This window comes from Physella acuta, unplaced genomic scaffold (assembly GCF_028476545.2).
Source record: "Physella acuta isolate Inbredline_101_S28 unplaced genomic scaffold, ASM2847654v3 ptg000197l, whole genome shotgun sequence".
Taxonomy (NCBI): domain Eukaryota; kingdom Metazoa; phylum Mollusca; class Gastropoda; family Physidae; genus Physella; species Physella acuta.
Genome location: NW_026731716.1, coordinates 1115887 through 1140516, shown reverse-complemented (window position 1 = coordinate 1140516; position 24630 = coordinate 1115887). Strand labels below are relative to the sequence as shown.

The window sequence follows — 24630 nt, the reverse complement described above, 5'->3', positions numbered from 1 at the left end:
CTGCTAGGAGCTACAGACTGATTTAACAGTTTTTTATATTGATTCCGTGGCACCAAAGTTAATATTTTTAAAGGATAGTGGCTTGTAAAAAACGACATCTATCTTTTTGGCCAACTTGAATAACTTTATATAGGTTAAAGTGAGGTGGGTGCTGGGGGCAAATTTGATATATCGCCCCTGGTGCCTGAATTTGTTGATACACCTCTGGACAGATGTGTGATATGTTAGTGTATTTCTCTATTATAACATCGATTTTAAAACGATTTTGCTTACCCAGACAGTAGATAGAAAACATTTGCTCGAAAATAGAAAACAAAATTGTTTTGAATTTTCTTTTTTCGAGACATAGGCCCTAGATGTTCATAACGAAAAATTACATGCTTAAATTAAAATCCATGAACCCACCAGCCCAAAGACTCGGTAGTTCTTACTGTGTTTTGATGCTCTGTTATTATCTCAGAATTATCCAAGGACAGTAACTGTGTTGACACGTCCCAGTGTAAGGCGAGTCTATCCTGTTTGGCGGGGAGGTGTGGCTGTACCACCACACAATTCTTCCACAGCAGTTTGTCCGTGTGTCAAACTAGTAAGTATGGTGTGGTTGTATGTGGTGTATGTGGCTGTACCACCACACAATACTTCCACAGCAGCTTGTCCGTGTGTCAAACTAGTAAGTATGGTGTGGTTGTATGTGGTGTATGTGGCTGTATGTGGTGGGACAACCACACTATTCTTCCACAACAGCTAGTCCGTGTGTCAAGCTAGTAAGATATTCCATTGTGTTGTATCATTATGTGGGGACGTCCGTACAATGACATCAACCCATGCATAAACTTTAGATGTCCCCATTGTTTTTTCTTCACAAGCATAACAAATAAAAATAAGTTTCAAACATTTGCAGTTTCCTTTATGTTTATCATCACTATTTTATGTAATCTTCCTAAAAAATAAAATCAACTAAAAAAACTAAAAAGCCGAAGAAACTACAGTTTATTGTGCGGCATAATTTATTTAAACAATTAATGATCTAGATGGTTGGAAGATTATATTTTAAACATATTGGAATGTAGTGTTACTTAATGCAACACATTTTGCGTGTAATGTTAAATATCTATAACTGTTTACATTTCTATTAATTATTTTAACTTTTTCAACAAACCGTTGAAATTGTAACAACTCGCTAATATTAACACATTTTTCAGGACTGCCTGAATCAGAAAACTGCACGGAAAGTTTACAATGTCAACAAAACCTGACCTGTATACACAGCACATGCACGTGTTCGAGTGCAGAATTCTTTGACAACACCACCCAGTTCTGTTTTATAAGTAAACAATCTTGGACATTATTTCAATAGTTATGCCAACATTTCATATTACAAAAATATCATCCAAACCTCCAATAATAAAATTATGTTTTGTTAAGTAGTAACAAGATCGTTACTTTGTTATCACACAGATAAAATTTCACTTTTTTCAGGATAATTAACGGTTAGTCTGTAAATTTTTTGAATACATAACTAAAATGGTATTGTCTTGTTTTTGATAGGACGATCCCATTTAGAGAGCTGCAGCCTAAGTTCTCAATGTAAAGACAGCTTAAGTTGCATTCACGGAGTGTGTGAATGCACAAGTGAAGAGTTCTTCGATAACAAAACACAGTCGTGTCGCGAAAGTGAGTTTTGTGCTCATATTTTTTTGCCATTTAAAAATAAATGATTAGAGGCGTTGTTAATTAAGGTTACGCTGTTTCTCGTTCATATAATAATATCAATTATTTAATTATTTAAATATTGAAGTAAACTATTAAAACACTGGTTAATTTTACTTTAAAAATTGACGTTTATGTAGCTTACATTGTGTTACGTTTTATTCACACACACACATCAAGGGCTATCATACACTGAAGGATGTGCTGATGATTTGCAATGTAAAGCGAACCTTAGCTGCGTCCAAGGGAAGTGTGGGTGTTTAGATGACCAATATTTCAACAACCAATCGCAGCTATGTTTTACAAGTAAGTGCGTTTAGTAGGATCTTCCATGTTGTTTTTTGCCAAAGTACATACACATCAAACTGTATGTATATGTTGTTTTAATGATTTAAAAAATATTAAAATTTAATTAAGAATTTATATCAACTATTCTAAAATAATGTAATGTAAATTTTAAATATAGGGCTCTTTCATGCAAAAGATTTAACAAAATAAACTGGATAGTAAACAGATAACTAAGGCATCTCTTTAGGAGTGGCGGGGGGAGGGGTGGTGAGAGCACGTCAACTGCCCCCTCCCCCTCCCCCCTCCCATAGGAAATAGAAAAATATTAAATTATATAGAAAATATATCTTTTAATTCGTGTCCATTTCCCCTAAACGGAGATATTAAGTGCCCTCACCCCGCAGTGTCAATCCCCCCTCCCCCATATAAAACATTTGAAAGAAACCCTAACTAAATATTTCTACTGTTTAGGACTGGCCCGATCCGACAGTTGTAGCGACAGTCACCAGTGTAGCCTTACACTAAGCTGTATCGCCGGGGAGTGTACGTGTGATAGTGGCGAGTACTTCGACAACACCACTCTCTTCTGCCTTACACGTAAGCAACCTTTACAACAATTCACTTATAAACTATAATGGTCATTGATTATATTGCTGGGTGTTTCTTGACCCAGTTACTTGGTGTAGGTTATTTTACTATTGGTGTATTCAAAGTAAAATATGATCGTTGCTTGTGTTCTAAAATTGAATATTTTTATGTGTCAAATTTTAGAGTTGGGACGTTTTAACAGCTGCTCTGAGAGCTACCAGTGTGAGCCAAGTTTGAGCTGTGTTTCTGGGACCTGTGAGTGCACGACACATGAGTACTATGATGGCTCACTCAACGCTTGCTCTACACGTAAGGCGATGCACCTGTTGTTTACATAAACCAGAAATATGTGCAGTAAACTCATATATTTCTTAGCGACTGACATAGGCTTAATATTCATCAACACTTTAAAAGTATTTATACTTCAAAAGATACTACTGTGTAGGTCTGTCTATATTCTACTAACAATCCTACTAATTTATAAGCCTGTCTATATTCTACTATGAAACCTACTTTCATGTAGGTCTGTCTATTTTCTACTATGAAACCCACTATTGTGTAGGTTTGTCCATATTCTACTATGAAACATATTACTGCCTAGGTCTGCCAAGATTTGAGACGTGCTATGACAGCATGCAGTGTTCAAACAACTTACGATGTGTCAGTGACATGTGTGATTGTGCCAGTGACGAGTACTTTGACAACTCAACAAACACGTGCAGTCCTCGTAAGTCTCTGATGATAATTATCAGTTGCGTTGTATCTTCTTTAAGGGCATGGGCGGGTGATGAGTACCTACTTCCTTATTTCCGAGTCTAAAGATGTAATACTTGGCTAATAGTTATAACTCAAAGAGTTAAGCATAAAAATATTTTTTTTAATTTTTTAAATCTTCCGTTGCCATGGTGACGGCGGCCATATTGGATTTTATTGACGATTTTTAAATGGAAATAACTCAAAAATGGTTTGTTCAAATTTCATGAAAACTTAATATAGTCTGCAGACACATGTGTTTAAGACTTCTGATAGATTACATTTTCAAAAAAGAAAATAGTTTTTTTTTTACTTTTTTTTTAAAAACATTACTGTAAAAATTTCATTATTTCGTCCAATTTTTTCACTATTTCAACAACAAAATTTTTTTTTTTACAAAAATTCCAAAAGTGTTCTATCAGTTTTCTTTGAACATATATAAAGAGTAACTGGAGCAAATTTAGTTCAGTTCTGATAATTATTAACAAAGTTATTTCAACAATTGTACATAAAAACATCAAACTGAGAAAAACGCAAAAAACTAACAAAAAGTTGCAAAAAATGAACATTTATCGCTGTATGTCACTAAAATCGACCACATTTATAGCCTGAAGTATGGTGCTGCTGAATATATTCCTTCTGAGCTTGTTCGGCTGTTAGTTTTCTTTTTTTCTGGCGCTGTTTGTTTTACCTAGAGTTGTAGTAAAGCTGTTGTCATGGCGTCTTTTTTCGCGTCTTCACTGAGTCTTCGACTATGGTTTCCTTCTTTTGACAGCAATGCCATAGCATGCCTGGGCCCAAAATTGAATTATGCTATCACAGAAACAGCAGTATATTTTGCATGGTCTCATGTCTAAAGCCAATTATGATAAGACGTCTTTGTTTATTGTGAAAGGCCTTGTTCTGGATTCTTTTGCAGTTGTATACTTACGGTTTACAACATTTTTATTACTGCCACACCATGCTTGAAGCAAACCCTTTACACTTTTTTCATCAATAGTAGCCACTACATCACAGTGTGCGAGGAGATATATTGATAACATCAAGAAGCAAATCACAGTCGACAATAATTCTGCATGGCTGTGGTTTACAATTAGTACTACTAGTACTAGATGTAACAGTGCTTTCTTCTGTCTGTAAAAACTGTGTCTTACATTGCCGCAGTTTCTTAGTAAATGTGCATATTACATCTGCACCAGTGCTTGTCTGAATAGTGCTAGATTTAGTAGAGGTAGCTGCAATCAGTTGCATTCGGACGAGCCCTAGCTTTAGTAAATTAGTTAGATGTGTGTATCTATTTTTAGCGAGTATTTTGTTCTACGCATTATCGAAAGAGAAACAAATTAAATCGTCTCACTGCTTATGATAATTCACACAAACTAATCTAAACTGTTAATAGTATATTTAATTGAAATAATTATATGTTAAAATAATGTAAGTATTTTACAGAAGCTTAGAGAAACAAAACTAGATCAAACTTAGCAACGCGCTGAAACTAAGGGAATGTTTACTCCCGAAGCGAAACGACCAATCGCTAACTAGCTTCCGCCGTCGTATGCCAATGAAAAAATTGAGGTCAAAAATTTGCATACCGGAAAAACCCGACTGAGTAAAATAAACAACTTTATGACGTAGAAAAATAATCACATTAAAATATGTATTTTGATTGGTCATTTAATTTTAGAACAAATAAAGAAAGGAGGTCACGGCCTTTCCATTGATATGAAACACATTAGGTTTCCGCGAAGCCTAATAGTACTTTTCTAGGTCGAAAAATTGCTTTTTTTACCAAAAAATTAAACAAAAGACCATGTACACACTACATTGAACCCGGTTTTTCATAATTAAATACTGTTTTTAGGGTCATAACAATGTCATTTTTAGATTCAACGATGGTTATTCTGTATAGATCAAGTAAAAGTGGGAAATCGATGATTTAGTGGATTTATGACGAAAAGTACACCCGCCCATGCCCTTAAAATTCCAGTATGATTTTATATATCTGAAACATTTAATGTGTATTCTCTAAGGATTACCCCGATATGGAAACTGCACGCATGATTTACAATGTGAAGACATCTTAAGTTGTATTGACGACAACTGTGTGTGCAAGAGTGAGCAGTATTTTGATGACACCTCCAGGTCATGCCAACCTAGTGAGACCACTTTGCACATACTTTTTACACTTTAAGGAAATTTTGTTTTCTGTTTTCTAAAAGTTAAATACAATTGCAAATAAAGGCCTAGGTAAAAGTAAATTTTAGTAAATTTTTTGTGAAATGTTTTTTTTTTCGTGTGAAGGACTGTCAGTAAATGAAAGCTGTACAACAAGTTCACAATGTAAACATAGCTTTAGCTGTGTCAACAACACGTGTAGCTGCCTGGCAACAGAGTATTTCGATAGTTCAACTGAGATGTGTTTTTCACGTAAGTTGGCACAGGTTTGCATTGAGCTGAATTGAGAATACTTTGCCAAGTGAAAACAGAATATCGAGAAATTAAATTATGCTCTTTTGATGTTGCTTTCATTTAATATTTAAATAAAGCAAGTAAAATGATGTGTATAAACAATATTTTGATATTAGAGATGTTAGTTTTATAATGTTAATGTTACCCCTAATCACTCCTCTAATACTGAAGGGTTAGCACGGTTCTCAAACTGTAGCCACACAGAGGAGTGCAGTACCAGTTTGACTTGTATTGAGGGGGTGTGTGAGTGCACATGGGATGAGTACTTCGACAATCAAACAAACTCTTGTCAGCCAAGTACGATAACAATACAGTTTTGATAATTGATAATAACAAATTAGTATAATCTTTAATCCAACTCTTGTCAGCCAAGTACGATAACAATACAGTTTTGATAATTGATAATAACAAATTAGTATAATCTTTAATCCACCTTAATTAGAAATATAATTTGAAATGAAAAGACTACACACTAAGCGACTAACACAAACAAGCTAACATAATTTAAAACTTTAATAGGATATTCCCGATTCAGCAACTGTACAGAAAGTTTACAATGTGAAGCTACCTTGACCTGTGTTGATGAAACCTGCGATTGTACCAGTCTGGAGTACTTTGATAACTCGACAAGATCATGTCTTGCAAGTAAGATAATATTATTCTTTGCTTTCTTAACGCAGGACGTATTAAACTATTAAGTTAAACCATTATGGATATTTGAACTATTTAGTGACCTTAACAAACATTAACTGCTAAGTTTTAGAATTAAGAAATGTTTATTTTAAACTTTAAACTGTATCACCATTATATTCCCCAAGGAGTGTTCAGGGGAGACAACTGCTCCGATATATACGAATGTTCCAGTTCTCTCTCCTGTATAGACGGAGTGTGCAACTGTACCCAAACAGAATTCTTTGATCATCTCACCAACTTATGCTCAGACAGTAAGTTTGTCAATATAATATGTGCTGTCATAATTCATTTGAAAACAGCAGTTATACATACTGTTATGTCAGCACAAATATCATCTAAAAGTTTAGTTGGGTGTCATGCTAAATAGTATGTTCTATTTTATCTGAGTCTGTGAATATATGCGCGTTTGTGTACATGAATTTAATCATTTTACTTTTATATTCGTAGACTTTAACCATTTACTTTTATATTTGTAAACATGACTTTAACCATTGACTTTTATATTTGTAAACATGACTTTAACCATTGGCTTGTATATTTATAACAAGGATTAGACCGTCTCTCTTCATGTAACGACACGACCCAATGTAAAAACACCTTGTCTTGTCTGGGTCAACGCTGTGATTGTTCTGGTGACCAGTTCTATGACCACTTGCCTGCCCTGTGTGTTACAAGTAAGTTTAACCAGCGGAAGGTCCATTGTATAGCTTAGTATAGACACAAGTTGACCAGTTCTATGACCAATTGCCCGCCCTGTGTGTTCCAAGTAAGTCTGCAACGTTCAGTTTGATGGTGTAACTAGATTTCTCAGTAGTTATGTAGTTGTAAAACAATCCTTAAATTTTTCAACCTTAACATCGGGTAAAGCAAAATTTTAAATGGCTAATCGATATCCATAATATGCATCGGTTTCATTACATTCGACTGAAATTTTGAGTATCTGATTACATTTCAATGACATTTTAAGCACAAAGGATCTGATTACATTACACTGACGTTTTAATCATAAACTATCTGATTATATTTCATTGACATTTTACCCACCTAGGATTACCTAAGGGCGAGAACTGCTCACTGTCTGCTGAATGTCAAAGTAGTCTCTCTTGTGTCAGTGGGAAGTGTGGTTGTTTAACGTCGGAATTCTACAGTGACTCGCTCAACGTATGCAGGACAAGTAAGTCTTTTTATAGTGACTCGCTCAACATAGGCAGATAAAGTGAGTCTGACCAATATCTTGGGAGGTTTAATAGTAAATAAGTACTTCATTTTATAAGCGCCAAAACATAAGTTTTCATACATCACTAAATATGCTTGTTTATATATATATATATATATATATATATATATATATATATATATATATATATATATATATATATATATATATATATATATATATATATATATAAACATCAGGATTAGGCCGACACGAGGCATGTAATGAGACACTACAATGTAAGGAAACTCTCTCTTGCTTAAATAAACAATGCGGTTGTACTGACGATGAGTTTTTTAACAACACTTCAGCATTTTGTAATTTAAGTAAGTACTTATATTGTTGTACATTATTTACATAACCTTAGTGGCTATTGTATTGTTTAAATGTGTTAGAGATTATTAAAGCTTTAGTTTAACACTTATTAGCATATTTTACTGTTTAGAGAAAAAAATACGCATGGCACTTTTTCGACAGTTAACATATTGTTAAACACTTAGGTCAAATAATTTCGGTCACATTTTTGATTGATCTTATAGCTTCAGCATTACTTGTATTGCTCCTATGTCCTTAGGGCTACCAAAAGAAAATAACTGCTCTGACACAAATGAATGTAAGAGCAGCCTGACTTGTCTCAGTGGTGTGTGTAATTGTTTACCTTCAGAGTTTTATAACACCACATCCAACACCTGCTCAGAGAGTAAGTATCCTTAAACCACCTTTCTCAGCTCATATTCTTACAGTCATACTTGACACATTTTAGGAGTTTAAAAAACAGTTCGCTAATGTTTTTAGTTTTGGAAGTTAACATTGAGAAATAAATATCATGTTAACTATAGGACTCAGTCGACTTGAAGGATGCCTCGATACTTTCCAATGTAAAGATTCACTGTCTTGTTTAAATGGCAGTTGCTCTTGTACAAGTCAAGAATTTTTCAACTCAAAAACAAAACTTTGTCTTCCGAGTAAGTCGTTAGTTCTCTAGATTTATACTTGTAGTAGTAATGAAGACTGTATCTTTGAGTAGAACACGAAGATTTTGATTTGAATATAAGATGAAGATTTGATATTTGTTTAAACAGGACGCGAAGACTTGATTTTTATCATGACAATACACGAAGATTTGAACTATATTTATGTTCATTGCAGGGTTATCTAAGGGAGATAACTGCTCATCAATACAGGAATGTAAAAGTAGTCTTTCTTGTATCAGCGACAAATGTGGGTGTTGGACAGCTGAGTTTTACAATGGGACTGCTGAGATCTGTTCAACAAGTAGGTTTCCATTATATGATCGTTAGAAAAAGTGGTCTTAACAGAAACTAAAATAATGGACAAATTTTTGTTTGTAGCTTACAATTTGTTCTTAAAAATGCAAATAAAATTAAAATAAATAGTTGCTGGTTGCTGCTAAAATAGACACAGTAAAGACAACAGCTCATCCTAAAGAAAAAAAATAAACACCTCACTGAAATAGTTCGATTAAACATGGTGGAACCTAATTAACGAATTGATGGTCTCTGGAAAAAACAAATTCAGAACAGGTTTTTGGAGACGATGTTTGATTTTTGTTTAACTAATAAAATCCTTCTGAGCGATATGAGAGTATAGACTAAAGACACCATATTTTGATAAAATACATGAGCCTGTGCACCGTTTTGGTTGGAGTATCAGTACTACTAAACATATTTTCAGGACTCGAATTGTACAAGCCGTGTGACGAGACACTACAGTGTAAATATACCCTCTCTTGTGTAAATCAACTCTGTCGGTGTACTGATAATGAGTTTTACAACGGTAAACTCGGTGTCTGCAACCAAAGTAAGTGACTTTTTGTTGCTGAGTGATCGATTAACACTAATATAGCAAGATCAATCTCTATTAAATGTTGCGATATGTTCAATACAAATATATATCTCCTTAGGATTATCAAAAGAAGACAACTGTTCAGATACACGGGAATGTAAGAGAAGTCTAACTTGCATTCATGGAAAGTGTGGCTGTCTTCAGTCCGAGTTTTTTAACAACACACTCAGGGAGTGCACACAAAGTAGGTTTTACAGTACTCTATATTGATAAGCATAGAATATAGACTGTAAAACACATCTAAGCATATAGTAGCCCTGAATGAGAAAGATAGATCTGGTTCGTTTGATTTGCTCAGGATTATCCCGGCACCAGTCGTGTGATGAGACACTACAATGTCAGGACACCCTCTCTTGTTTGGGTCAGATGTGTCGATGTACAGAGGATGAGTTTTACAACACCACATTTGGTGTCTGTAGATCAAGTAAGTGGTGATGTTTTGGTGTCGCATCAAGTTTGAGTGAACAACTCTAAGTTGTTAGAAACTAATAAAGGTTTATTATTTAAAAAACTATAATTTTAATGCGTTACGTAAGACATTCTAACAATCATAATCGTTAAGGATTATCAAGAAAAGATAACTGCTTAGATACGTATGAAACAGTAGCGTACGCAGGGGGGGAGCAGGGGGAGCGGCCGCTCCCCCTCTGGCCATTTTCAGCAAAGTGGCGCCTTTTTGGAAACTTTTTAAACTCAGTTTTAAACAATGATATTTGTTAAAAAAATATTTTTGGTCGGCACATCTATGTAAATCACAAGATTTCTTATAATGCAGCAGTTAAGCATTATTGTACTAGTCTAGTAGTGTCTACGTTTACAACACGTATTAACAGCTGCTAATAACCATTACGATGCATTGCAATGTTTAAAAAACCTCTACGGTAGTACCACTTGCCAAGAGGGGTGTTAAGTTTAAGGCAACTGTATAATGTATTTGCTTACGAATCATTCAATTAGAAAATGTTATACATAAAACTTCACACAGAATTACTTTATATATACAGTTTGAATCGTGTGATTAATTTTTAAAAAAAATTGCAATACAGAAACAAATACAACTGATGTGGTACCTCTATTTAAATTTACTTATGAGCAAACTGCGCAGTGGTGGGGAAGTTTTGACAAGGTCAACAACGTCATCACGATGAAGTAGTAGTATTCTTACAGTTTGGGCGATAGTGATTACGATTACAAATTATATGAAACAGTTACAACCCCCCTCCCCCATGGACCCCTCTGTAAAAAAAATATTGTGATAATACCACTGTTACTTATTTAAATCTATTTCTGTAATATATATTTGTGTAATATATATTTGTGTAATATATATGTATGTTTAAAACAGTCATCTAAAAACTGTCGCTATGTTCACTCTGAGTTGGTTATCTCTCCCCCCCCCCCCCACACACACACATACCTCACCACCACAATTGTGTAGAGCGACATTAATGTCACACCGAGGTATACACTGGGTTGGATAATTGACCTAAAGTGAAGGGACAGTGGTGAATGAAGTTGAACCCACCCCCCCCCCCCCAACCCACTCCGAACTGATCTTTTAAGTACATGTAGAAAAACGCGTAATGATGTACCAAAGTACCATGCCGCCAGAAAATTAGCTTTTTAAACATAAAACTCTGTGAATATTGTTTTTGCAATTACCAGTAAAAAGGTGTGTGATCAATACAGTGATCTAACCCATACCTATCACTATGTTAAAAAATGATCTTTAATGAACACAAAGAAGCAATAGTTAATTAAAAAATATATGATCTGAACTAAAAAACCGAGATATAGTTAAATGTAGGCTATTATTCCGAATGTTTTTTTTCTATTGTATCGAAAAGCGTGGTTTTATACCAACTCTGATTTTAAAAACTTTCATTATGCTGTAATACTTTAGCATTTATGATGACGATATATTAAATTCTGATTATAGACAAAAACATTTTGTAAACACGAATAGTGTTAAACAATTTCATTATATTCTAAAGTAATTATTTATTTGTTTGACATTTATAATTAAATGTGTAGATATATACATATTTATATTAAGAGAGTGATTATTTCCCCTATTTCACTTGTCTTAAATAATTTTCTAGGAATTATTATGTAAGAATTTTATTTTTACAAGAATTACAAAACAGCTTGTGTTACGTTCATTGTTTTTAGTTGTAGTGTGTGTATATAATTTTTTTTTTTAGATTGATACAATTTTTGTTTTGTCGGCCTACATTGTGTTTTTTTTCTTATTTCTTCAGAGTGCTACTTTCAATTTATTTTACATCATAGCGAAGTAATGACATACAGCTAGTAATATATATATATATATATATATATATATATATATATATATATATATATATATATATATATATATATATATATATATATATATATAATACACGTATATAGAACGTGTTAAAAATTCGGCGCCTTTTTTTGCTCTTTTCGCTCCCCCTACAACGAAAACCTGGATACGCCTCTGGTATGAAAGTAAGAGTAGTTTCTCTTGTATCAGAGAAAATGTAATTGTTCTATAACGACACGATGAAAGCATGCGCACAATGTAGGAATTATAAACATGATTTGGTACATTCTCACGAAGGTTTAAATAAAGTTACTGTTGACAGTTTACGATGTATAGAGATCAATGTGTTGTTTCAGGGCTGGGTCACCATGAGACATGTCTTGAGACAGACCAGTGCAAAGACACACTGACCTGTCTAAATGACAAGTGCTCTTGTCGGGCAGAGGAGTTTTATGATTTACAATTAAAACGTTGTACTTCCAGTAAGTGTGGCACTTATTTTAGATTTTGATTTGCTTTTAAATGTTGATGGTTTTAAATGCCTTTTGCAATATTCCTCAAGTTATTCAAAAACGAAATAAATTAATGAAAGTGTTTTTATCCCTAAATTTCTTTACGTTACTGAACGTTTCTATCGTTTTTAAAGGATTTTCAAAAGACGAAAACTGTTTAAACAGTTCCGAGTGTCAAGATACTCTCAGCTGTATTCGTGGTAGATGTCACTGTAGGGACACACAATTTTTTGATGCAAGCAACCACTGTGTACCAAGTAAGATCTGGAAAGCTAATGTATGTCTATTTTTACTAGTATATATATATATATATATATTATATATATATATATATATATATATATATATATATATATATATATATATATCTTAAAATTAACTTTAAAAGTTTTCAGCATTTAAAAATAGTACAGGCTTGCTAATTCATGAATTGATTTGCTTGCTACTAATTTATTTACGATGACATTCGATTTGTCAGGATTAAATCAGTACCAGTCATGTGATGAGACACTACAATGTCAGGAATCTCTCTCATGTTTGGGTCAGAAGTGTCAGTGTACAGATAATGAGTTTTACGACAAATCCCACTGCAGTTTACGTAAGTGTAAAAATAATTTGCTACGGTTATTCTATACCAAATAGCCGTTTAATAAATACCTTTGCATGCAAGTAAAATTTATTATCACAGAAGCTTATTTTGCATTGTTAATATATGTTTAAAGGAAAATCTAAGGGACAGAACTGTTCACACAAGCGTGAATGTAAGAGTAGTCTGTCCTGTATCAACGGGAAATGTAACTGTATGCAGTCGGAGTTCTTTGACCCTACTCTTGGCTTGTGTTTGACCAGTAAGTTTATTTCCAGTCTAAGACTATTAATACTCAGTTCAAAACTTATATCTAGGGATAATCAAAAACTGTTTTTTTTAAAGATTTGTCATTAGCAAAACAGGCTGTGAGCTATGCTTAGTAATAATTTCTGTTTTTAAAAAAAAAATGTCACGTATTAATCAAATAAAAATATACCAGTCTTAAGGAACACAAGTTAAACTATAACTGATACGGTTAAAATATGATCCTCTTGTTTGTTATTTTGATGTTGACTTCCTTGTTGTGTGGATGTTTTGACTACGTTGTACATGTACTGTCAACAGAGTTTGAAAGATATCAGTCATGTCAAGACACGCTTCAGTGTAAAGAAAGTTTGTCGTGTTTAAACAGACAGTGCACGTGTGCAAACAACGAGTTCTTCAATTCTTCATCAGCCAAGTGTGAAATACGTACGCGATTATTACTGTTTCAATTTTGATATATTCATACATAACACTAGAGTTCGTACACGTTAATGATATTTAAATACGCGGACATAAGGCAATCGAAGCAATTGTGAAAAGTGTATAACTACATACGAAAATACTTACATGAGTATCGTGTAACTTGAAGATCACTATTTGTGTAACCCCTATTTCACCTATATCAGGGTTACCCAAGGCCAGCCCGTGTACAGACACCAGCCAATGTCAGGAGACCCTCACCTGTATGGCTGGAACATGTACCTGTACAGACAACCTGTTCTACACCACCACGGCCAATCGGTGCCAGGAAAGTCAGTTGTAATCTAATAGCATTTCATGTTTAATTGCATTGCATTAGTTTAACACAAACCAAGGGAAAAAAACGTGCACCATTTGTCATGAATATGTTTTTTATTATAAGAAAAAAATTGCATAAATTATGTGTACTGTTAGACAAAAGACTTACCTACCTATTTAGATAAACCTGAATATTAATTCTAGATTTGTAATGTTTTATCATCTGTTGTGTTGTAATGTAGAGCTACAGCGAGGCCAGCCATGCACGTCAACCAACCAATGTACCAACAGTCTCACCTGCGTCAAGGGCAGCTGTACCTGTACGAGCAATGAATTCTACGATACAGCCTCATCAAGATGTGCTCAACGTGCGTTCACTTCAATATACATTTGGCAAAGCTATAATACAATATTATTTGGAGTTATTATTAGAAACAAATTGGAAGCAAATCCTAAAAGAAAAGCAGGCTGAAATCGAAGTTAACGGCTTATATAGCGCATAACAAGTTAACACAATGATTAATTGTGTTGGAGGGAATCTTTTCCAACAGGAAAACTAAGATCGAAGAAGTAAAAGATAGAATATTTTAAGTTAAATGTTTGCAGACCTTTTGCCACTGTTTAAAAAACCCACCATTTTGAGTTTCTTTATGAGATTTATCTAAACCTAAAATATACTTACATTCTTTATTATATCTGTAACTATACGTACATTCTTATGTCTGTAATTATACGTACATTCTTATGTCTGTAAATGTATCCATTATATCGCCTGTCCCTTACCATAGGTCTACTCCTACCGTCCCCACCCCCTATACATCACAACCTCATAACGACAGGGCACTCTGTTTGCAAACCTCTGTCTTACTTAAAATGTGTCAAAATGTATTTCCTGCTTGTGATATTTTTCGACGAGTTTTCATTCCTGTATTCATGCCTTAATGTACGCCAAAATGTACACCTATTAATGTTTCAAAAATGACAGGTGTGTCTAAAAGTCTACCATGCACAGCGAGCACTCAATGTCAAATTACTTTCACCTGTGTCAACGGCCGCTGCACGTGCAAGGGAGATGAGTTTCACAACAAGACAGCCAATGCTTGCATCGCAAGTGAGAATGTTTTGTTTTTATTTTAATTTATCTCATCTAGTTCGACTTATAATTTATCAAAAGAATACTCAAGGCCATTTTTTTTTAAATTTGAAGAATAAAATGCATGCTTGAAACGCCTTAACCCTAGCCTCACCAAAAACATAAAGTAGTCATCGTCTACTTATTGAGTATATGTCAAATTTTATTTTTAAAAAATCATTATGGTAGTCTGACGATAGATCACACATCCACTAACCCGAAAGTCTCGTGTTTGGATTCCTGGCTCGATCCTTTAAGACCATCTCGAATCCACCCAACTCGGATAAAAATAAAGAAAGGAGCCTGGAGATACGGCTGACAAAGTTATTTTTTCATGTTGATGTCATTGGAAGTAGAAATTTACGACATAAGCCCCGTGTCTTGAGTACTCTTTAGCACGACCGGGGAAAGACGATGATGATTCTCATATTAATCTAGGAGTTGTATTCACTACTTTTGTATGCACTTACTGCTTGCAGATGGCTTCTATGTTTTAAGGTGTACTGAGAGTAAAGAGAACTGAACATTTGATATACATGTCATGTTATAGAGCACCAGATGACAGAGATGTACATCTAGTGGACTTTGATCTATATGTCATCTATATGTCATGTTACAGAGCTCCAGATAACAGAGAGATGTACCTCGAGTGACCAGTGTAAAGAAAACCTGACCTGTATGGAGGGAATGTGTCGCTGTATGACAACACAGTTTTACAACACGTCCACAGAGCTGTGTCAAGCAAGTAGGTCACCCTTCAGAAAAAACTTTAGTTGCGTCAAATAAAAAACATTTTATTTGAACGTTTACATCAAACGTTGTTCGTTTATTGTTCACAGAGGCTATCATATTTATAATGAGTTTATGGAAGCTAGCACGTTTATTAGTAAATATTAGTGATAGTTAGGCTTATCTTGTTTATCAATTTGCTACTGTTATTAAACATTGCCCAGCAGAATTAAGATCGAATACAAAAATAAACGCATCATATCTAATCACTGAAATCAATCGATCGATCTGTAGGGCGGGGAAAAGACTCGCTATGTACAGACACAGAACAGTGCCACCCGACATTGACCTGCGACCTTGACCTCTGTGTGTGTTTAGTCACTGAGTACTACGACAACAGCACGGACGTGTGTGTTACCAGTAAGTTCATGTGCTTGTGTTATCTACCAAGGCTGTGTAACGCATCGGATTTAATCACTAGGTTCATTTCTTATGAGAAACATTTTAATGTCATATTGTTATTATACATATAGCTACATACTCTGTACTACACATTTGATGCAGAAATCTTTTTCCAGTTTTTGAAAATTACTTGGAAATAGTGCTTTAATTTAGTTAATATGGCAAAATGCTTCTCAAGTGATGAAAGCTATCTTTTTTTTTAAATAATACAGATACATTTAATATTGACAAATTTCGACGAACAACTATTTGAAATATTTTTACAAACAAATGTTAAACTAAATATTTAAAATTGTATGAACAGGATTCGGGCTAGAAGACACCTGTACATCCAGCAGTCAATGCCAGACTAGCCTCACCTGCATCAGCGACAGGTGCAACTGTAAAAGGTCTGAGTACTACAACTACACTTCATCCACCTGTGTCGCAAGTATGGGAAGTTGCTTTCTGTTTACATAAACTAGAGCAAGATACGTATCGAAACATGTCATTTGAACCATTTGCTGGTCTGGTATTTAGATTAATGAAATGCATCTAAATGGTGCTATGGTTCATCTTATTAAAATATAATGTTATTTCGATAAAGGCATTTTTAGTATTGGGTTAATGAATGAAAAACGTATTAATTTCGTATAAAAAGCGAATCGATATGTTTAATGTAAGCAATCCCAAAACAATCTTTTCAGAGGAGGAGTCCTTCTGGCTGTTTACGTTTGGCTTCTATCACTACCTGGGTCTAGGTGTCACCCTGCTTTCATTAACCGTCATCATAACTTTGTGTGTATATTTCATCAACAAGAAAACTGTCTACATTGTGTAAGTACTCATCGTTAGATATTTGAATAACAAAACTAAAAGAAACAAACTAGATGCAAAGTATTCCAGCCCTAGAGTTGAATTGTTTGAATTATTTCCATGTGTTTTATGCTTAGTTTTATCCTGTGTAGTTCAATGATGCAGTTAGAACACGTTTTTAATGTTTATATACAATAAATCAATATATCACAATTTTTTCATAATGTTTAGATACAATAATAAAGTTTATCGCAATACTTTATCATGTTTTTGCTAAAGTTAATCACAATTTTTTCATAATTTTAAGATCAAATAATAAAGTTTATCACAATTTTTCATAATGTTTAGATACCATTATAAAGTATATCACCTATTTTTTCATAATGTTTAGCTACCATCATAAAGTATATACCAATTTTTTCATAACGTTAAGATCAAATAATATAGTTTATCACAATTTTTTTCATAATGTTTAGATACCATTATAAAGTTTATCACAATTTTTTCATAATGTTTAGATACAATTATAAAGTATATCACCTATGTTTTCATAATGTTTAGATACCATTATAAAGTACTAGCTGCATCCCGTGCTCCGCCACGGTAAATCTTTTTTAAATGTACCAACTTTGGAACAGAACAAAACTAACAAAAACATAACACAAACACAAACAAAACACAACCACAACACAACACAACCACAACACAACACAACAAAACAAACAAAAACATAACACAAACACAAACAAAACACAACCACAACACAACACAACCACAACACAACACAACAAAACAAACAAAAACATAACACAAACACAAACAAAACACAACCACAACACAACACAACCACAACACAACACAACAAAACAAACAAAAACATAACACAAACACAAACAAAACACAATCACCACACAACACAACCACAACCACAACACAACCACAACCGCAACGACAACACAACCACAACATAACCACAACACAACACAACCACAAACACAACACAACCACAACACAACCACAACATAACCACAACACAACACAACCACAACACAACCACAACACAACACAACCACAACACAACCACAATACAACCACAACACAACACAACCACAACACAACCACAACACAACCACAACCACAACACAACCACAACACAACCACAACACAACACAACCACAACACAACCACAACAATAGAATCACCACCGAACAACACGCTTTTCTTAGGCATCCGCGCCCAGAGAGAGCCTTTCCAGCATTCTCTATACTATAATTCTAAATTTTCACCATCTGTTAACACCGAAAAACAAAAACAAAAAAATAGTGATTTTGAGAGATCATAGTCTAATTAGAAAATAATGTAAATAATCTTAACATTTTTTCTATTTTACTTAACATATAATAATCAATGTGGAAGTAATTAAAAAAATTAACTTAATTTATTGAGAGTGAGTTGAATATTTAAAAAAAAACATTTTCCCATACGTCCGCGCTCAGAGAGAGCCTTTCCATTATTCTCAAAAAGTCTAATTTCACCATCTGTTTTCATAACACCGAAAAACAAAAGCAAAAAGATAGTGATTTTAGAGAAATCATAGACTAATTAGAAAAAAAAAAAATAATATAAATAATCTTAACATTTTTCTCTTTTAATTATGAACATTAACATATACTAATCAATGCGGTAGTAATACAAAAAAGATTAACTTAAATTATTGTTGAGATAAATATATTTTCAAATTACCTCCCTTGAAAAAAATTACCACAAAAAAAAGTTGAATTAATTAGTTTTTTCGACCTACTTTCATGGAAATGTATCCATTTTTTCTAGGAATATAAACGAAAATGATATTTGACATTGATCCTTTTAATATGTTTTAGCAATGTGCGTGTATTTAATATTTTCTTTAAGTTATGCAGAAGAGTAAACACAGTGGCAATTATAAAATAGCTCTATGCCGCTATATAAACAAACCCTACTCTAATACTTATAATAAGACACTGCGGTGCACTGAAAAGCACAGCATGGTGCGAATGTTTACTTTTATGGTTCCAAAATCTATAGCGATGACGGAAGGAAGGACTGACACACTACTTGCCCGCTTATATTATAGACTAGCTGCATCCCGTGCTCCGCCACGGTAAATCTTTATTAAATGTACCAACTTTGGAACAGAACAAAACTAACAAAAACATAACACAAACACAAACAAAACACAACCACAACACAACACAACCACAACACAACACAACAAAACAAACAAAAACATAACACAAACACAAACAAAACACAACCACAACACAACACAACCACAACACAACACAACAAAACAAACAAAAACATAACACAAACACAAACAAAACACGACCACAACACAACACAACCACAACACAATACAACAAAACAAACAAAAACATAACACAAACACAAACAAAACACAATCACCACACAACACAACCACAACCACAACACAACCACAACCGCAACGACAACACAACCACAACATAACCACAACACAACACAACCACAAACACAACACAACCACAACACAACCACAACATAACCACAACACAACACAACCACAACACAACCACAATACAACCACAACACAACACAACCACAATACAACCACAACACAACACAACCACAACACAACCACAACACAACCACAACCACAACACAACCACAACACAACCACAACACAACACAACCACAACACAACCACAACAATAGAATCACCACCGAACAACACGCTTTTCTTAGGCATCCGCGCCCAGAGAGAGCCTTTCCAGCATTCTCTATACTATAATTCTAAATTTTCACCATCTGTTAACACCGAAAAACAAAAACAAAAAAATAGTGATTTTGAGAGATCATAGTCTAATTAGAAAATAATGTAAATAATCTTAACATTTTTTCTATTTTACTTAACATATAATAATCAATGTGGAAGTAATTAAAAAAATTAACTTAATTTATTGAGAGTGAGTTGAATATTTAAAAAAAAACATTTTCCCATACGTCCGCGCTCAGAGAGAGCCTTTCCATTATTCTCAAAAAGTCTAATTTCACCATCTGTTTTCATAACACCGAAAAACAAAAGCAAAAAGATAGTGATTTTAGAGAAATCATAGACTAATTAGAAAAAAAAATAATATAAATAATCTTAACATTTTTCTCTTTTAATTATGAACATTAACATATACTAATCAATGCGGTAGTAATACAAAAAAGATTAACTTAAATTATTGTTGAGATAAATATATTTTCAAATTACCTCCCTTGAAAAAAATTACCACAAAAAAAAGTTGAATTAATTAGTTTTTTCGACCTACTTTCATGGAAATGTATCCATTTTTTCTAGGAATATAAACGAAAATAATATTTGACATTGATCCTTTTAATATGTTTTAGCAATGTGCGTGTATTTAATATTTTCTTTAAGTTATGCAGAAGAGTAAACACAGTGGCAATTATAAAATAGCTCTATGCCGCTATATAAACAAACCCTACTCTAATACTTATAATAAGACACTGCGGTGCACTGAAAAGCACAGCATGGTGCGAATGTTTACTTTTATGGTTCCAAAATCTATAGCGATGACGGAAGGAAGGACTGACACACTACTTGCCCGCTTATATTATAGATATAGATATCACCTATGTTTTCATAATGTTTAGATACAATTATAAAGTATATCACCTATGTTTTCATAATGTTTAGATACCATTATAAAGTATATACCAATTTTTTCATAACGTTAAGATTAAATAATATAGTTTATCACAATTTTTTCATAATGTTTAGATACCATTGTAAAGTATATCACCAATTTTATTTTTTCATAATGTTTAGATACCAATGTAAAGTATATCACAATTTGTTCATAATGTTTAGATACAATTATAAAGTATATCACAATTTTTTCCCACCATCAAGTGACGAAGATGCAGAGCTCAGCGACAATTGCTATAAAAATATGACGCTTCGCTCCCTACAAGTTGATGATGGGGATTATAAGGGCTACAACTCTTCTTGCCCAGAAAACTTAGACAAAAAGTCTTCCTCGTTTCAAGGTAATGTTAGCCTGCTTAATATATTACTAATTTTTACTTAGTCATCAAATACATAAGAATAAAAATATTTTAGTCATAATAATTATTACAGGTGACACATTGCATATGAATGTAACGAATGGTATATATATATATATATATATATATATATATATATATATATATATATATATATATATATATATATATATATATATATGTATATATGTATGTAATATATACACATATTGCAGATGTTATGAATTGCATGACGTCATTTTCCTTTGTAAATGGAGACCCACCTGTAAATGGAGACCCACCTGTGAATGGAGACTCATCTGTGAATGGTGACCCACCTGTAAATGGAGACTCCCTTGTAAATGGTGACCCACCTGTGAATAGAGACTCACCTGTAAATGGTGACCCACCTGTGAATAGAGACTCACCTGTGATTGGTGACTTACCTGTGATTGTAGACTCACCTATAAATTGGGACTTGCCTGTAAATTGGGACTTACCTGAAAGCGGATATTCAACGGTGAATAGGGAATCGCCTATCAATTTGGGCGCACCTGTTAATGGGGACTTAACTGTACATGGGGACCCACCTGTCAATGCAGACTTACTGTGAATGGGGACTTACCTTTAAATGGGGGCTCTCCTGTAAATGGGGACTTACCTATCAATTTAGATTTACCTATCAATGTAGACTTACCTATCAACGTAGACTTACCTGTGAAAGGGGGCTCACCTGTAAATAGGTACTTACCTATGAATGGAGAGGATCCAACTTTAAATGGGGACTTACCAGAAAATGGGGACTCACCGTTCAATATAGCTTTAAAAACCGAAGAGTTACCAGAGAAATAAAACATGCCTTTCTTTAACCTTCCCGCTTTAAAATTAATGTCCTCGTTGCATGATTGTTCTATTACTGCCCATTGCTGCGGTTTAAAGCTACACCAGCAGTAGTGGACGTAGTGGTGGATACTGTTTTTAATTTTTCAGTTATGTTATTTATACTAAATGTAATTTTTGTTTTAGTATTATTTTTAAAAAAACAATTGCACATGTACAACAAATTATTAATAACAATGTTCTAGACTTCATATGTGTGTGAAATTGTTCTAGAAATAATGTGTCATTATAATTGTCTAGAAAATAGAGTGTTAATAATAAATATGTAGACGCTTATTTAACGTACATATGTTAATTACATTGTTTCGTTTGCACCTTTCTCATGTATATAAAAAGAAATAAATTTACTTTCTGACACCTTTTTCAAAGCGTGGTGTTAAAGTTGATGTGGACAGAGTTGTCATCACTTGTAAGACTATTACACCATGAGTTACTCATGTAACACATTATTCTGATTATGTAATGTGAGACATACCTTTGAGTGGAATCACTAATAATTATAATAACATGTTATATGCAGGGGCGTAGCGAGGGGGGGGGAGGGGGGTGCGGACCGCACTGGGTGACACCATTTAGGGGGGTGACACCAAGGGAAAAAAATAGCAAAATATATAGAGAAAAACTTGAAGGGGGGGGGGTGCACATCGAAAGTTTGAAGGGGGGTGCATATCGAAAACTTGAGGGGGGGGGGGGTTGCAAAATCGAAAACTTGAGGGGGGGTGCAAATCGAAAACTTGAAAGTTTTTCCCCGGGTAGGGTCGCAACGCCTCTGGGGGGGGGGTGGCACCATTAAGTGCCGCACCGGGTGACACCCGACATCGCTACGCCACTGGTTATATGTATCGAAAATAGAATAAAGTCATGATACATGTTTATTTAATAGTTAGAATACATTCATGTTACATATACCATTAATAGTTAGAATAAATGCATGTTACATATATCATCAATAGAATAAATTCCTTTTATATCTGTCATTAATAGTCAGAATAAAGTCCTCTTATATATACCAATAATAGCTAGAATAAAGTCCTGTTTCATGTATCATTGAGTTAAAAGAAATATTTCAAGCAAAGCTAAGACATAATCTGGGAACTCTCACTTAACTAAAAAAATGTACAGGAAAACAATAAATAAAGTTTTAATTTTAATTTATACAGTCTCAAGCCAAACGTCACTCGATCAGCCCTCAAGTAAATTAACATTAGAACAGTCTTCAGTTTCCCAGGTTTTAAAAGTGCACAATCTGAATGGTAGAAAGAGATACCTCACCCCCCTCCCCCACTTTCCCTCACTCAACCGGACTGTGTGCCCACATCGCCCAGGGGTCAATTTTGTGTCATGGAAAGTTTTGGAATGATAGATCAGTATGAGTATTACAGAGACCCCTCTCCCACAGTCGTTTCTATTTCTGTCCATGGGTGGCTACAATGTGAACTTTTGACTTCGCAGCTAAGGATGGAGCACAGTTAATTAAGCAGTCAAGAGAAACCGAGTTTGAACACCTTATTTTAGTCTTGTTCTTAGGCCATTTAGTATTCTCCATTTAATTACTATATATACAATAGATGTTCATGTCTCAGTGTAATAACATAACTTCTCCGGTTGATTAAACTTTGTATCATTTTAATTCTCTGTAATCCCAAATTTATTTCAGCTCTACTTAAAAAACCCACCCACCCCACCTCTCTCAGCCCAGCACGCCGATGGAAAAACAAAATCCCTTGAATCATCATTTCATTACATATTTGCATTTTCAGGGGTTTTTTTTAAATTATTTTTCTTTTATATTTAGACGTTTTGTATTAGATCTATGTATAAGCAAACCATCTAAAATGAATGAAAGTAGGCTACAAGTAAGAAAGAAATATTACTATTGTAAATCTGTATCAGTCCTCGTAAGCCGATGATGAAAACTGTAATACTAAAGTGAAAATGCAAGACAAACTAATGATGTAAATAACATGTCTGGGACAAAAAGAAAAAAAAAGAAAAACAAAATTACATGTATCATTAAAAGTTAAATTAAGGTCATTACATGAAAGATATGAAAGACATGAAAGACGGACATGTTTACTGGATTTGTCAGGGTGTTATGATTTGGTGAACAAGTACCATGGCATCAGTTTTATGTTAGTTCTTCGTGCTGAAATCTGATCTAGAACTTTCCAACACTCCCCATCTGGAACTTTCCAACACTCCCCATCTGGAACTTTCCAACACTCCCCATCTGGAACTTTCCAACACTCACCCTCTGGAACTTTCCAACACTCACCATCTGGAACTTTCCAACACTCACCATCTGGAACTTTCCAACACCCACCATCTGGAACTTTCCAACACTCTCCATCTGGAACTTTCCAACACTATCCATCTGGAACTTTCCAACACTCACCCTCTGGAACTTTCCAACACTCACCCTCTGGAACTTTCCAACACTCACCCTCTGGAACTTTCCAACACTCACCATCTGGAACTTTCCAACACTCTCCATCTGGAACTTTCCAACACTATCCATCTGGAACTTTCCAACACTCACCC

The 24630-nt window shown here is 34.1% G+C and overlaps 2 protein-coding genes across 2 annotated transcripts in view; both read left to right on the top strand.

Moving 5' to 3' along the window:
* Positions 1–467: 467 nt before the first annotated feature.
* Positions 468–24630, top strand: part of LOC131936968 (prion-like-(Q/N-rich) domain-bearing protein 25) — a 38204-nt gene continuing 14041 nt past the window's right edge. The window contains exons 1-13 of the mRNA XM_059294114.1: positions 468–586; positions 1203–1328; positions 1549–1674; positions 1891–2016; positions 2470–2595; positions 2770–2895; positions 3188–3313; positions 5370–5495; positions 5641–5766; positions 5980–6105; positions 6328–6453; positions 6627–6752; positions 7050–7175. Of these exons, the coding sequence (XP_059150097.1) occupies positions 3220–3313; positions 5370–5495; positions 5641–5766; positions 5980–6105; positions 6328–6453; positions 6627–6752; positions 7050–7175 (850 nt within the window). The 5' untranslated portion in view covers positions 468–586; positions 1203–1328; positions 1549–1674; ... (2 more) ...; positions 2770–2895; positions 3188–3219. The remainder of the gene's footprint in view (positions 587–1202; positions 1329–1548; positions 1675–1890; positions 2017–2469; positions 2596–2769; positions 2896–3187; positions 3314–5369; positions 5496–5640; positions 5767–5979; positions 6106–6327; positions 6454–6626; positions 6753–7049; positions 7176–24630) is intronic.
* Positions 15752–22207, top strand: LOC131936999 (uncharacterized). The gene is made up of 6 exons (XM_059294175.1): positions 15752–15874; positions 16153–16278; positions 16625–16750; positions 17007–17136; positions 21056–21192; positions 21426–22207. Exons 1-6 carry the CDS (start codon positions 15808–15810, stop codon positions 21800–21802), a joined length of 963 nt encoding a protein of 320 aa, XP_059150158.1. The 5' UTR covers positions 15752–15807; the 3' UTR covers positions 21803–22207.